We start from the raw sequence: 13,933 nt of genomic DNA on the forward strand, positions 1-13,933 counted from the left end.
AAAAAAACAGAATGTCGCGCGTCTCATGCTTCTTCATCCTCGTGAGACACACATGTGCGCGTTACGCCGTTCTTTTTTCTCTTTTGATTTCGTTCTCACTCTCTTTCGCTCCGATCACTCGCTACACTCGGGGACGCGCTTTCCTTTCCTTTTTCACGCGCCACACCTATCGCCCGTTGCGCAGCTCATTGCTATTCCGACGGTGCATCGACTCGACCGCGCATGGTCTCGCTTTTACGACAAGCTCTTCGTGAAAAGAAGCGTGATGACGCGTGTACACAATACGTATACGTACGCACGAAGAGAACTCGGTCGCACGAACTCGACACGCGCAAATCCGGCCTGTGGCACTCTTGGCCTTGAGCGCGCGAATAAAAGTCTACTTTTTGGAAGATTGGGCCGGTCCGTATTACAGCAGTGTCTCACGCGCCCAAGAATCCGAACGTAAGAAAGTTTCACGCGCGCCCAATATCGCGCACGCAGAATTCCAATGCGCAAAACAACGTCCAGAACTTTACGCTATATATAACTCGAGCCTTTACTAAACCGATGATAGCAAAAACTAAATATATTGAAATTAGATGCGTATATACCAACTAACTTGTCAATAAAGCTGCAGTTCTAGCGCGATAGAATAATTTCCGTAGTTTAAAACAGTCAAGGGATTAGAAACACATTAGTTATCGGTGATTAAAATTAGGTTTGTTTTTTATTCCTGCACTACTTGAACTAGTGCAAGAAGTGTACATATACTAAAGCGTTTTCTATTGCAGAATTGGTGTAACTTATAGGGTGCATTCTCGTTTACGCAAGTCAGCGCAGCTACTGCACTAGTTCAGAGGTTATCTTGGTTCTTCTACATTAAGAAAAAAAAAGAAATAAATTCTAAACTAGTGCAATAAGTGCTCTGACTGTTGCATAAACGAATGCACCCATACAGTTTGTTTTTTCAGTGCAGCTGAAATGAGTGTAAGAATTCATTACACTGGCTGCCCTAGGTCTGGAGGTAGCATGCAGTGCAGTCGAATCAACGCAATCTGCACTCGTTTCAACTTGTTTTTCGTATTTCATTTAGGTAGACACTCAGGAAAAAATGTAAGTTACAGATAAAAGTTACAGATAAAATATATATATATATATATATATATATATATATATATATATATATATATATATATATATGTTATTAAATATTCAATTAAACCATTTAATTTTTGTTTTGTTATACGAGCCTCTGTTATATGTATAATATGTATAATTTCATCAAACTTTATATTTATTTTTAAACCTAATAATAATAAAATTAATAATAAACAGAATAAATGTAATTTCCATATATTTCTATATAATTTTTCTCTCTCTTTCTCTATATATATATCTTTTGTCATCTTTCTAACTTTACAGTTTTTAAACATGGTTTACCATATCTTCTTGTGGCCTCTTGAATAAAAGCATTTTCCATTTGCCTTACAACCTCATTAAAAAATAAATTTGACAATTGAGAATAAATGGCAGACTTGAATTCAAAAGACAAAGAGAAATCAATAATACATGTTTCAGAATTGTTTTTCAATCCAGGTCTAAACAGCCACAGAGTATCCAAATGATCAAACAATTTGCCATCTCTACATTCAGCTTTAACTATTCTTGGATATGCTGTAGTTATTTTTGATGTATAACTTTCTTGTATAGGTGGAAAACCAATCACTAAATTTGCCTTTTGGAAGTCTTCGGTTTTCAGTGTAACCTCAGATTTCTTACAAAAAGGTATAAATCTTTTATAGTTTTCTACATCAGCTACTACACGATACATTTTCTCCATTGAGAAGCTAAAAAACAAAAAATTTGTTTACTTCAAAAAGCACTCTATACATTTGCAACATATATAGTTAAAAATACACATGAATCAATAACACAAATAGTATATCCAAGTTCAAGTCAAATATGTAATAAATGCAAGATGCTGTTTATAAGTTATTCACAGTGCCATACAATGATAATAATAATAATCAATTTAAGTAAAAAAAAAAAAAAAAAAAAAAAAAGATTGTTGTAAAGTGTTTTCTATGTTTATCTAATTTTATTACCCAACTAATTTGCGACCTTCATATTCCTTCATCTTGTGACTTGTCCACGTTCCATACAATCGCCACAAATTCAGCTTGAAAAAGTCACACTTCCACGGTAATAGCAGTTGTGGCGAGATAAGAGTGTACCTAAAATATTTTCACATGCTATAACAATGTAAAATAATAAAACTTATGTAAAATGTAATTTCAACTATTTACTGTGAAACTTGAGTTATTCATATTATTTTTCATAACCTAAAATTGCATCGCATAGTCGATGTAAAATTTGCACAAGTTGCAATTACCTGTGCATGCTGAATATAAAATAATAAATGTTCTTACGATATCTGGCAACGTGCATTCAATTTTGACATCTGACATGCCAGTCTCGTAACATCAAGCTCGACCCCACATCATCCAGCGTATAACTGCGTATAACTTTAATCATTGATGACCTCACCCAGTAAACGTAATCGCAATTCCCGTAGCTATTTTTAATGTATACAAATAATATACTACAAAATACTTTATAGGGTAAGCGGCGATGAACATTTACAACTAATCGAATCTCAGGTCAGACTGAACACAACTGAGTAGTGGCACCAAGTGACATTCACCCAATCTTTTTAAATTTTCCAAGCCAAATCACTCACTACGTAAGCCATACTGAAAACGGAATTAACCAGTAACGTGATTAATTCCGTTATAATTAGTATATTTATTAGCTAGTTGCCCGACTCTGATTTGATTCGTATTCTCGATGACAACTTAGTTTTAGTCTACGTTGTTTAGTCTATAAGTTGTTGCCTTCGTGCCTCTAGGTAATAACTGTATCGGTTATCAAGCGCATATTCATATTGTTATAATTTCGTAAAAAGTATAATTCCAATAAGACACAGATGATAACATTATGATATATCAGAATTTTGTTTCAACGAGAATATTATTAATCACTTAATTTTAAAGATAAATTTTAGAAAAATAATTACGAAAATAATGTAAGATTTTGCAAAAAAAAAAGATTTATGTCACAAATATTGGTCTGTTAATTGGTTATGATATAAAGCATATATTTTTATGCACATCGTAATAAAATTACATTCGATATAATTATTTTATTACATGTTAAAACAATATATATTTTCTTTCCCCCACAGAGGTTTACTTTGAGGATAAAAGTCGAACGTTGATTTCTAAAAGAACTAGATTAGGTTTTCACTTTTGTTCTCTGATCACGACAATGAAAGTTACCTTATTTTCTTAAAAAAAAAAACTAATGTCTAATGATCTTACTTGTCATTTGACAATAATTTGACAAAGTAAAATAAAAAATGATATCAATCGTGATTTCTTTTAGTTTTATTAAAAGAATATTACATTTGAATGAGAGAAAATGTGGAATAAACATTTTACCGTGCAAGTTTGGCTTTGTAAAAAATGTTATTACTTGATCATATATACACGTTGCTTTACATCTAATATATATTACTTATATTACATACATACTATATACATATATTACATGTAATTATATTATATATTATATTAAATTACAGGGGATAGTTTAGTAGCACATCCTGTCGGGCCAACTCGAGCAGCATAGGATCGTCAAAGAATTTGTTAATGGACACGTCTTCAGACAGCCCTTTGCGTCTTCGAGTTTTCAACATAAACTCTCTAGCTAGATGGGTGGCAGGCTGCGGTTCTAATGGTCTGATGGTGATGCTCTTGTCCAGAGGATCCCCAGGTACAATCTGCCAATGGTGAAACACAGAAAGACAGAACGCTTGGCCCTGAGTGTGCGTCCGTAGATCTGTTTCGAAGCCGAAACTGTCGATCGCTGGTATGAAGGCCTTGATTGTGTACAATGGACTGCCCGGAACCGGAGCGTCTTGCGTTACGTGACCTCGTCGTTTCGCCAAGACTGTGTAGACAGCGGACACGCAATCCGCGGGTGCTTGAACTTCGACGAATAGATAAGGTTCCATCAGTCGCGGTGTCGCCATAAGAAAAGCAGAGTACGCGACACGTCGAGCAGTAGGAATGATTTGACCACCTGAGGGAATAAAATCAAACACGCGTGGTGCAACATTTGAAAATTACTACTCTCTGTAAATTATTATTAATTCATATTAATTCACTTTGATATATTTTTGCTATAATCTTATAAATTACAAATTAAAGTTGTGGAATAAATTATATATTAATTAGATTACCTCCTCTATGCAGTGGTTCCTGTGCAATGACTGCATCAAGAATTTTGAACTTGACATTTCGGATCGGTTCTTCACACAACGGACCTTCGCGAGTTCCCCATTGAAAGCCTTGAATAATTGCATCGCGCGCGCTGTTTAACAATGTTTTGTCTACTTCAGAAGGCAAAGTGTCATCGACTAAAATGTTGGGTCCTGTAGAATCAGGGCCAAATGCCCATATGCTCCGCGCTGCTAATAAATCCCAATCATATTTCGTTTGGAAAAACTCTCCGAGTCTCTTTCTATAAAATAACGAAATGGAAATAAATAATAAAATATGTTAGAGCTTACTGATTTTTCATGTAGGTACTTACTTGTTCCAAGTAATGCGAACATGTTCGGCTTCTATGTCTTCGGCGAGACCTCTCTCAAGTGGCTCCGCTATCATTGTTAACTTATTCCGCTTATTTGGCGTTTCGGCGAAACATTTGAGAGAACTGGTCTCCACGACAGTCTCCGCAAAGGCGACTACTGGATCAGCTACCTTTATATCGATCTCGGAATACATGCGACGTAGATCATGCATTGCACAATCGAGGTAAAGTTCGCCGGTTCCCAATACGACATGCTCACCACTTTCTTCCACCCGTGTACCCAGCAGTGGATAACTCTTGTTCACCTTTCGCAAACCATCCAACATCTTCGGTAATTCGGACGGGTTGACCGGTTCAACGGCGATTTTGATAACGCTCTGCGTGTTAAACTTAAGTGGCCGAAAAATGTGCAATTCTTCCGAGTTGTTAAGATCCGTGATAGTGCTAGTTTTTACGATTGGTCGATCGATACCTTCTATGAGAACCCAGTTGCCCGCGGGCACGCGACTCAACTCAATCGAGTAACGTGCCTCGCTAATCCACAATCTGCCTACTGTGAGAACACGTGAATCCTCCTCGTCTGTGCGTGAATATGCTTCACCTAGTACGCGAACGCGTTGTCCTGCTTCCAACGTACCAGACATTACTCTACCAAGAACTACAAATAAGGTACAATCTTCAGTTGGATACATCTTTGTACTATGGATCATCAGTCTTCCCTAAAAAAGAAAAAAAAAAGCAAATCACAAACTTACTTAATATATATAAAAAGTGTAATATTAGAAAATATTTTTAAGCCTATTTTATAATTATTATTTTTTTTTTTTTTTTAATATTTATCACGCTATTTTTTCTATTTACGCTATTAATGTGATTATATTAATTAAATATGTAAAGAAATTAAAATACTTACGTCAGGATCACAATTAACCATGTCTTGCGCAAGAGGCGTGTCCATCGGGCCGGTATAAACGTGCTGTACTTTAGTAGATGCGTGAGCTTGCGGGCTCGGTACGTGAGTGACACACATGTCTGCTAATCCGCACATATCTCCTAAAAATCTCGTGCAGACAAGTCTCAGCAATGGTCGTATATTCATTTTCATCTCCTCTGATGTCAATCGTATACCGAGTTCATCCAAAACTGTGCATTAAAAAAAAATTATGTACATATATATATAATACTAAAAATGATTAAGTTATAGAAAAGAAAAAAAAGATTTACCATCAGGTAATGTTGTGTCTACATCACCAACAACTTGTGCAAATATCTTATACAGAGGTTCCAAGATAAATTCGATAAAGCTTCGTTGTGCGGTATTATGTGGTGGCTTTTTAGTGAACTTCCTAGTTTTAGGATTGAAATAAATATCACCCCAGAGTCGCTTAGCGAACTCGTTGGCATTAAGTCCGGGATAGTTTTTGGCGTAGAGCGCAGCGAACGACTTCAAAGTAAAGCACACGTTGTATTCAGAACTTGCGAAACAAACATTTCCTACAGCAGGCGAAACGAAACCAGGATTCTCGGTGTCCGAGGAGTACAACGATATTAATCCGTTAATCTCTTCGATAATATGTCGCAGTTTGTAGTAAGCGTCCAAGGGTGGTAGTTTCAACTCCAATACCAAACGATCTATTTTATTTATGCAAACTGTCAAGGCAAGCTTTTCTTGAATTGCGTGCTTCAGCAAACGCTCGGTGTTCAGCATCACGCCTTCCGCCGCATCGACGATCAATATCGCGCCATCCGACAGTCTAATCGCGGCTGTTGCTTCGTCAGAAAAATTTACGTGACCCGGAGTGTCAAATATATTTACGAGATACGATTTAGATTTAACATCTTGTAGTAAAAGAGTAACAGGAGTAGCTTTTGTGGAGACGCCTCTTTGTTGTTCGGTAAATAATGTATCTGTATATCTAACAACACGTAAAAAAAAAAAAAAAACATTGTACTTTACTTTTATAATTAGTTTAACAGATAAGAATTACATTTAATACCTCAATGGCTTCTCATCAGTTATGCTGTGTATGTGAGGATGTGTTTGCTGCACCAAACAGTCGACCAAAGTAGTTTTGCCATGATGAAGATGTCCCAACAACACTACATTTCTAATAAGATGCGGCGCATCCATCATATCTGCCAAAAATTCAATACTGTATGTGGTTTCAGGTAGCTGCTGCTGTTTGATTTGAAACTTTGTTTTTCTAGTGGGTGCAACTAGTGGTTTATCTAACGGCTGGGCATCTTCTTCTTGCACAAGCGTTTCAACCTAAAATGCACAGAAGAATGAGATAAAACTGTTGTGTCTCATAAGAAAATATTAATATTAACATTTCAGTTTTAATTTAAACAAATTAATCAATAGCTTTAATATACCTCGGGTCCATACACCTCTAATGCACTAGGATAGTATCGTTTATCTTCATGCAATACAACTGCCATAGAAGATCCCTGGTCCACTTGCTCGCGAGATTCATCTTTCTCTTCTTCCATCTCCTCGTCGGATCGTTCTCTGTCCTCGGCATCGTCGCCAATATTCCCGTATTCATTTTCATCCTCGCTTTCCGATGCCAAATCAGGCCCAATGTAATTCCCGAACTCATCGTACAAATCCGCGTCCATTTTGGTGCAAATTTAATTTCCGCCGATAGAGTAACAGCGTCTTGTGTAATGTCTGGCTGAAAATTTATTAAATTTACTCCTTTGTTGTATCAATTTAATAGATCTTTAGGTATTCTTAGATTCGCGGGCTTAGAAACCGCAAAGGTAAGAAGTAGTAAACGAGGTTCGATAATACCATATAATTAAAAGAATAAATAAATTTACAAATAAAAAAAAAAAAAAATAATTACGAGCGAGACTCTACACAAGAACCAGAAATAAGTCGCGTGCACGAGGAGTGAATACCGGTAATCGACTAACTGGCGATGGTGCGTCGCCAGTCGGAAGGTTTTTCCCAGTTGGCTTCTTTGTCCCTTTTTAGTCTTTTCTCTCATCAGTCCTTTGTCCAGGCATCACCCCAGGAATCGATGCAATGCCGTTTCAGCAGAGGTTAATGCAAGGCTTCTAAAAAATTGTAGTTGCCAAGCCGGGTTGTTGTTGCTAGGCAAAGGAACTGATGGAGAAAATTGTTTGCGACGACGGCCGGTCGTAAGAGATACACGTCCCGTTATCCGACGGGGTACGGGAGAGGTCCGCACCACCCACATATCTTTCTATTAAATTTTACAGAGACTGACAAAACCTAACTCGAATACGGCTCTATTTTATGTACGCGCATATGTGCATGGTTTATACATTTGTTCATTTACCTCCGATATAATTGTACACTATATTTCTTTATTATCTTTTATGAAAATATGTAAGATAATTAATATATTTAATTATACGTGTTTCACCGGCAACAATTACCCCCAAATTTACAAATGCGTGATGTATGCGGACAATATGTAGTTTGAGATTTTTTATTTAGAGACGTTAGTGTTTCTTTTGACAAAATTTCGCTTTAGTTCGAACAAAAGTCGTCCCATCTTCGTATTACGGCGTTAGGTCTCCTTATACTACTCCGTGGACCTAATCTTTATATTTTTCAGTATCTATGGTTTAATCCACCGATGTGAGAGGTGTATTTTGTTAACCTTACATAAGTATCAAGTACTTGATCGTTGTAAGACGAGAAAAATAATGCAAATATGTCGATGGTGATTAGTTATAATTTTATATTACGTGCATACACCTACACACACATAATGGCAGATAATATTAAATTTGAATCGTACAATAGCTATCTACTACGTCTCGGTTCTTTGGACTATTATATATATTTTAACTTTTATGATTTGTTGCGATTTAACATTTGCTGCTTTTTATTTACGTCAAAGATCAGATAATTCTCACTTGTGACGTAATTCTATCTTGTTTTTATTATACGTTGAATATGTCACAAGTGAAAATTATCAGAGCTTTGATGTAAATGGGAAAGAACTGTAATTTCTTAAGTTATTCAGTTAAACATTATAAACGTGACGGAAATTATATCGATCATATTCTTTCTTATAGCGACCTGATGATCATCGAAGAAAATGGAATCGGGAGGAATACGAGAGGATTGCGCTGCAAAGACTCCAAGATGAAATTGCAGAGGAAGAATTGGGAATTCCTAAGCAGCCAGCAGTCAAAAGAGAATTACTGAAACAAAGAGATTACAAAGTTGATCTTGAATCTAAATTGGGCAAGAGTGTTGTTATAAATAAAAATACCCCATCGTCACAAACCGGAGGGTAAAGGTTTAATTTTAATTTTTTTTTTTTTTGAGAAAAGAAAATGTACAATTTTATGGTTTATCATATAAAATTTTTATTTACAGGTACTACTGCAATGTGTGCGATTGCGTTGTCAAAGACTCTATCAATTTCTTGGATCATATCAATGGGACAAAACGTAAATTTCTAAGCTTGTAAAATTATATAATATAATTAAAGTAATTTAATTTTGTTATTTTATTTTTTCACTAATGTAGCTTATTTTTTTTTATTATATTTAGATCAGCGTAATCTGGGGATGTCTATGAAGATAGAGCGATCTACGTTGGACCAGGTTAAAGCAAGATTTGCACAAAACAAAAAAAAGCTCGAAGAAAAAAAAAAAGATTATGACTTGGAACAACGAGTAAAAGAGCTGAAAGAAGAGGTTAATTTTTCTCTCTATAATCGTTGAGCTATTTTTTTCGTCTGTTGGGTAATTTGTTAATAACAATTATTTTTATTATTTGTAGGAAGAAAAAATCAAAGAATACAGGAAAGAGAAGCGAAAGGATAAGAAAAGAAAGCACGAGGAATTGCCCGAGGATGACGCAGGACCTTCCGATGAAATAGCTGCGATCATGGGATTTTCAGGCTTTGGTTCGAAAAAAAAAGGATAAACTACGTCTACCGTGCGCTTATTAACAATTTACACTGCTTTGATAAAGAAAAACATTGTTTCTTTGAAGAAGAAGATTGCAGCTGATATAAAAATTGAAGGCAAATAGGATAAGTAACCAACAATTTTGATCTCAATTATATAATTATAATTGAAATTTAAAGAGACAAGAGGGGGGGGGGATAATTTAAAAATGCAATGTATTTTTTATTTTTGTTCTAAGAGGTTTGTGTTTAAAAAAAAAAAAAAAAAAAAAAAAAAAAAAAAGAAACTATCAATTACAAATTCGACCAACGTAAGTAATCAATCACATGAGCTTTAACGGTGATTTAACTAAGATTAATTAAAATTAATTAAGATTATTTGGTACGAATTTATAGAGAATAAATAATTTTAAATTGTCTTTGTGTGTGGAACAATTGTACATCACATTTCTGACGACCTCCTTCATTGTGAGAGTTAAAAATTTTATAAATAGGTAATGTTGCAAGAAAATGCGTGTTTGGGTGTATTGTGCATGTAAAAATAAAACTCGCGAATTGTATACCTAAATCTTAACATTCATGCGTTCTTTATTATTCTATTTAATTATATATTAATGCTATAAAACATTTTTAATGCATAATTTTTTCTTTTTAATAATTGTTGAATGAAAAAAACCAAGTGTATTTTTATCAGGGTCTTAAAGAGCACTCTATATAAAAATCTAATCATAATTGGGCAAATCTAAGGCAAGTATAAACCTTATGATTGCCTCAGAACAGACTTATAACCCGGTTATGACTTCTGACTACTGATTTATGTCTTATCGTAGAATGGGCCTTAGCCTTACACAGAAGAAAAATAGCGAATTTTCTCTTTTCAATGTATCGGTGGATCCTTTCTTGAGAGATCTCGCGAGGAAAAAGGGAGGGAGAAGATCTTCCTTCATAGCTATTCATCTCCCACTTGGCGGAGGGTCAGGATCTACGGCGGAGGCTCACGTTGGGGGCTAGGTAGCCAGCCAGATTCCGGGATTGAAGCGGCGCGGTGGCGCAGTCCGTGTCTCGATTGACGTGCAGGCGCGACGTACTTTTCTCGCAGCACACCCGTCTCGCCCGTCACAGCCCGTTCGAAAGTCTGCGGGAGCCGCACGTCGCGCGTGTCTTATCGTTAGTCTCTTCTTCCACTTCCAGTGATTGTCAACTTGCGCGTTTAGTGACGTGACACGACGCGACGCGACGCGACGCGTTCCATCCGCCTGTTTTATTTCCTCACGCCACTCGATAATGAAATATCTACTTGACAAATCGAACTGAGATCAATGGACACGTTTTTTCAGGAGAGAAATATCAGTGAAAATATTTTTAGACGCGCAAAACAAATGTGCTGCTTTTCAAAAAGGGAAATATACTTAAAAGAAGCCATGTAGGTTTTAAATTGCTCGACGAGGACACATTTTTGAAGAAACAAAGTAAACCTTGGGTCGAATTAATTCTTTAGAGAAAGAAAGAAAGAAAGAAAAAAAGACCGGAATCGCCGCAACAATTTCGTTTCATTGAAAGTGCATTCACGTTGATTTTCTTTGAGGAAAATATTTCCGAAGAATTAAGGCTCTATCAGTAAATAAAAGAACAGATTGATCGAAGCAAATCTCAACCTCCAAGACGTCTTACTCTTTCGTAAAAAGTTTAAAAAAAGAGATCCAAATATTGGTATTCAGCTATATGAAGAAGAGGAAGAAAGCGAAACTTTCAAATAAAGAAACTATATATTAATTGTTTTCTTTTGCAAGCCTCGATAAACTTCCTAAAGCAGTTTCTGCGTGAAATTTTGAAATTATTTTTATACCTTTTTTTTTTTTTTTTTTTTTGTAATAATTAGTGAATGCATTTATGTTAATTATACATACAAAAAAGACATTCTTAGCAACTTTCTCAACGAGACGTTTCTGATATATATACATATATAAAAAAAAAAAAAAAAAAACAAAAAAAAATCTTGTAAATAAGTTGGAATAAAGAGGAATAACCGCTTCACGACACGTCGCTTTTCCACGCTTTACCGCGTCACAAAAAAAGATCTTTGTTCCGATTAGAATTGTATTACCGAGTGTCGACTATATGCATGTTTGAGAAAAATGTGACGGGCAACCATGGCAAGTCTATTGAACCTGACACGGAATTCAACGGATTGATGATCGTCGACAGCGGTTTTTTGAGCGTTTCGAACACGATTCGTGAGCACCTTTACGTGGCGATCGTTTCATCTGAAGAGCGATACCTCAAGAGAAGCAACGATGTCGCGAACTCTGCAGCCGATCGAAGAATCCAATCCCGGCAAGTCATCAGGTAAGGTTTCCTTTTTCTTTGTTGCTAGTCTTACACAAATGATTAATCTTAACAATAATTTGTAGAAACAATTTGTAAGAAAGTGCAAAATATTAGAAATTTATGGGATTCAATAACGGTGTATAACTGAAATAATTATTAATTAGAAATTAATGTAATTAAATTATTGTAGGATGTAATACAAACGATTAATTAATTGAAGTCAAACTCTTTGATAAAGAAGAAATTGAAGATAAAATTATATATTGAAAGTAAAATAATGTGAATTTTTCAAGAAAGGTTTTTCCACTATTTTCAAAATATGATTTCATCGTTAGTATCGTTGGAACATTTCAAGTCCACGGTATCTTCTGATAAAGCGCGCAATAAAGTTTTCTTCTTCCAAGACAACGGCCGCTTTCCCTTTTCTTTTCCACGGAAGTGAAAAGGATCGGACACGCACGGCGTTGTTATCTGTTACACGGAGTGGAGCCTACCCACGACTCTTATTTCCAATTCTTGTTTTCGAAACGGTCCGCGATCACTCGTGCGTGATCCATCGAAACAGGCTGTGAAACAAACATTCGACGCAAGTGTTCGTTTCACGACACGACCGAGACCTCTGTTCTCTAATCGCTCCAAAATTAAGGGCACACATTAATAATCAGATTCACGGTTTCTATAACCGTTCTATAAAAAGCAGGAGCTTTTTACCGCCCAGAATTGAAACGCCCAGCCATTTAGATCCCGTATCGCTTGCTAATCATTGAACGCGCAGCAGGATCACTTTCGTATATGGAATTTTTTTCGTACGACTTGAGATACAACCACGGGATTTAATAAATAAGGACGATCGTAGATCATAGATCATAGATCATAGATCATAGACGAAAAAACTGAAATCTGTATAGCGAGGTTCATCTCATTGATGCGAACCGATTATCCAATTCGAAACATTAAATTTCACAAGACAAAACGCAATTTTCCTTTGATCCTGATAAGAAGAGATGAAAGTAAATGCAATTAGCAGGGTGACACGCTTATGTAATAAAAGAAATTAAAATCTTACATAATTCAGTCGTGAATGTGCAGCCCGCAACAGAAGAAGAAGAAGTAAATTTAGACATTTGACTCAATGTATTCAACGCGTATCTCACGTCAGGTAATTACATTGGAGAGACGTGTGCAATTACACGGATGTTTTCCCAGAGTATAAGGCGGTGAAATGATACCCTATCTGTTGCAAATGAGCATCTCCTTGTCGATAATTATATGGAAAGGTTCGAAAAAAAAAAAACATACTCGAGCGTCAAACACGACGATCTTCTGTTTTGGGGAAAGATGCCTCGAGTTCGAGAAGGCCATCGGCCGTAGATCATTATTAGATTGTAATTATAGGAAACAAATTAATATAATTAATTAACGTCCGAATCTAATAACGCGCGCGAAGCTCGCGTTCTGTTATCTGTAGTAATCTATGTATAAAAAACCTGGGAATAACGTATATAAAATACACTATGTGTATTATAGATATATTTCGCAAACATTTGTTAACATTTTCATTTTTAAATTTATATATTTGACATTTTTTTAATTCGAGAAAATTATGTATTTTTATCTATTGAATAATATAAATTAGTCGTTAGAAGTTTAGCTACTTTTTGCGACGAGAAATCGTAAGAAGGAATTTTTAGCGATAATTTAACTACCAAAAAATACATAAACATATATAATTAGGTACATCAATGACTAATTTAAAAAGTTTCGATTTGAAAGTTAACTAACTCCCAATAAAATTGTCCAAGCATTTTTACAAAATCTCATTATCATCTCGTTATCTTGGAAAAAGAGGTTCAAGTCTACAAATCTCGTTAGGATAAAAAGATATTTGTAACGTTACGTAAAGCTGGATCTGGATCTCCGTTTTTTATGGGTTCGTAGACGATGTCCGTTAAAGGAGCTTTTTGCGGTATTTCCATCGACGGACCCCGAGTTTTTTTTTTTTGCGGCTTGTATATGTATACCCTCCTGCCCGTCAGTTATATCGTGCTAACGTGCGCGTGCTA

The 13,933-nt window shown here is 35.7% G+C and overlaps 3 protein-coding genes across 7 annotated transcripts; 1 reads left to right on the plus strand and 2 right to left on the minus strand.

Moving 5' to 3' along the window:
• Nucleotides 1-1,319: 1,319 nt before the first annotated feature.
• LOC139113311 (coenzyme Q-binding protein COQ10 homolog B, mitochondrial) lies at nt 1,320-2,815 on the minus strand. Of its 2 annotated transcripts, none has more exons than XM_070674372.1 (3): nt 2,412-2,815; nt 2,088-2,216; nt 1,320-1,829 (listed from the first exon to the last, which is right to left on the minus strand). In XM_070674372.1, the coding sequence occupies exons 1-3, from the start codon at nt 2,441-2,443 to the stop codon at nt 1,385-1,387; spliced, it is 606 nt and encodes a 201-aa protein (XP_070530473.1). In that variant the 5' UTR covers nt 2,444-2,815; the 3' UTR covers nt 1,320-1,384. The 2 variants fall into 2 exon arrangements, with proteins under 2 accessions (XP_070530473.1, XP_070530470.1); XM_070674369.1 differs by having other exon boundaries at nt 2,375-2,815.
• Nucleotides 2,816-3,413: 598 nt separating this feature from the next.
• On the minus strand, nt 3,414-8,117 carry LOC139113305 (116 kDa U5 small nuclear ribonucleoprotein component-like). 4 transcript variants are annotated; one of them, XM_070674360.1, is made up of 9 exons: nt 7,950-8,117; nt 7,561-7,853; nt 7,015-7,316; nt 6,636-6,907; nt 5,863-6,554; nt 5,552-5,781; nt 4,639-5,357; nt 4,286-4,566; nt 3,414-4,125 (listed from the first exon to the last, which is right to left on the minus strand). In XM_070674360.1, exons 3-9 carry the CDS (start codon nt 7,258-7,260, stop codon nt 3,620-3,622), a joined length of 2,946 nt encoding a protein of 981 aa, XP_070530461.1. In that variant the 5' UTR covers nt 7,261-7,316; nt 7,561-7,853; nt 7,950-8,117; the 3' UTR covers nt 3,414-3,619. The 4 variants fall into 4 exon arrangements, with proteins under 4 accessions (XP_070530461.1, XP_070530460.1, XP_070530462.1 ...); XM_070674359.1 differs by having other exon boundaries at nt 7,561-7,872; XM_070674361.1 differs by lacking the exon at nt 7,561-7,853.
• Nucleotides 8,118-8,202: 85 nt separating this feature from the next.
• LOC139113312 (zinc finger matrin-type protein 2-like) lies at nt 8,203-9,829 on the plus strand. The gene is made up of 5 exons (XM_070674373.1): nt 8,203-8,339; nt 8,698-8,918; nt 9,005-9,078; nt 9,182-9,327; nt 9,413-9,829. The coding sequence occupies exons 1-5, from the start codon at nt 8,331-8,333 to the stop codon at nt 9,557-9,559; spliced, it is 597 nt and encodes a 198-aa protein (XP_070530474.1). The 5' UTR covers nt 8,203-8,330; the 3' UTR covers nt 9,560-9,829.
• Nucleotides 9,830-13,933: the final 4,104 nt, after the last annotated feature.

Source organism: Cardiocondyla obscurior, linkage group LG02 (genome assembly GCF_019399895.1).
Source record: "Cardiocondyla obscurior isolate alpha-2009 linkage group LG02, Cobs3.1, whole genome shotgun sequence".
Classification (NCBI taxonomy): Eukaryota; Metazoa; Arthropoda; class Insecta; order Hymenoptera; family Formicidae; genus Cardiocondyla; species Cardiocondyla obscurior.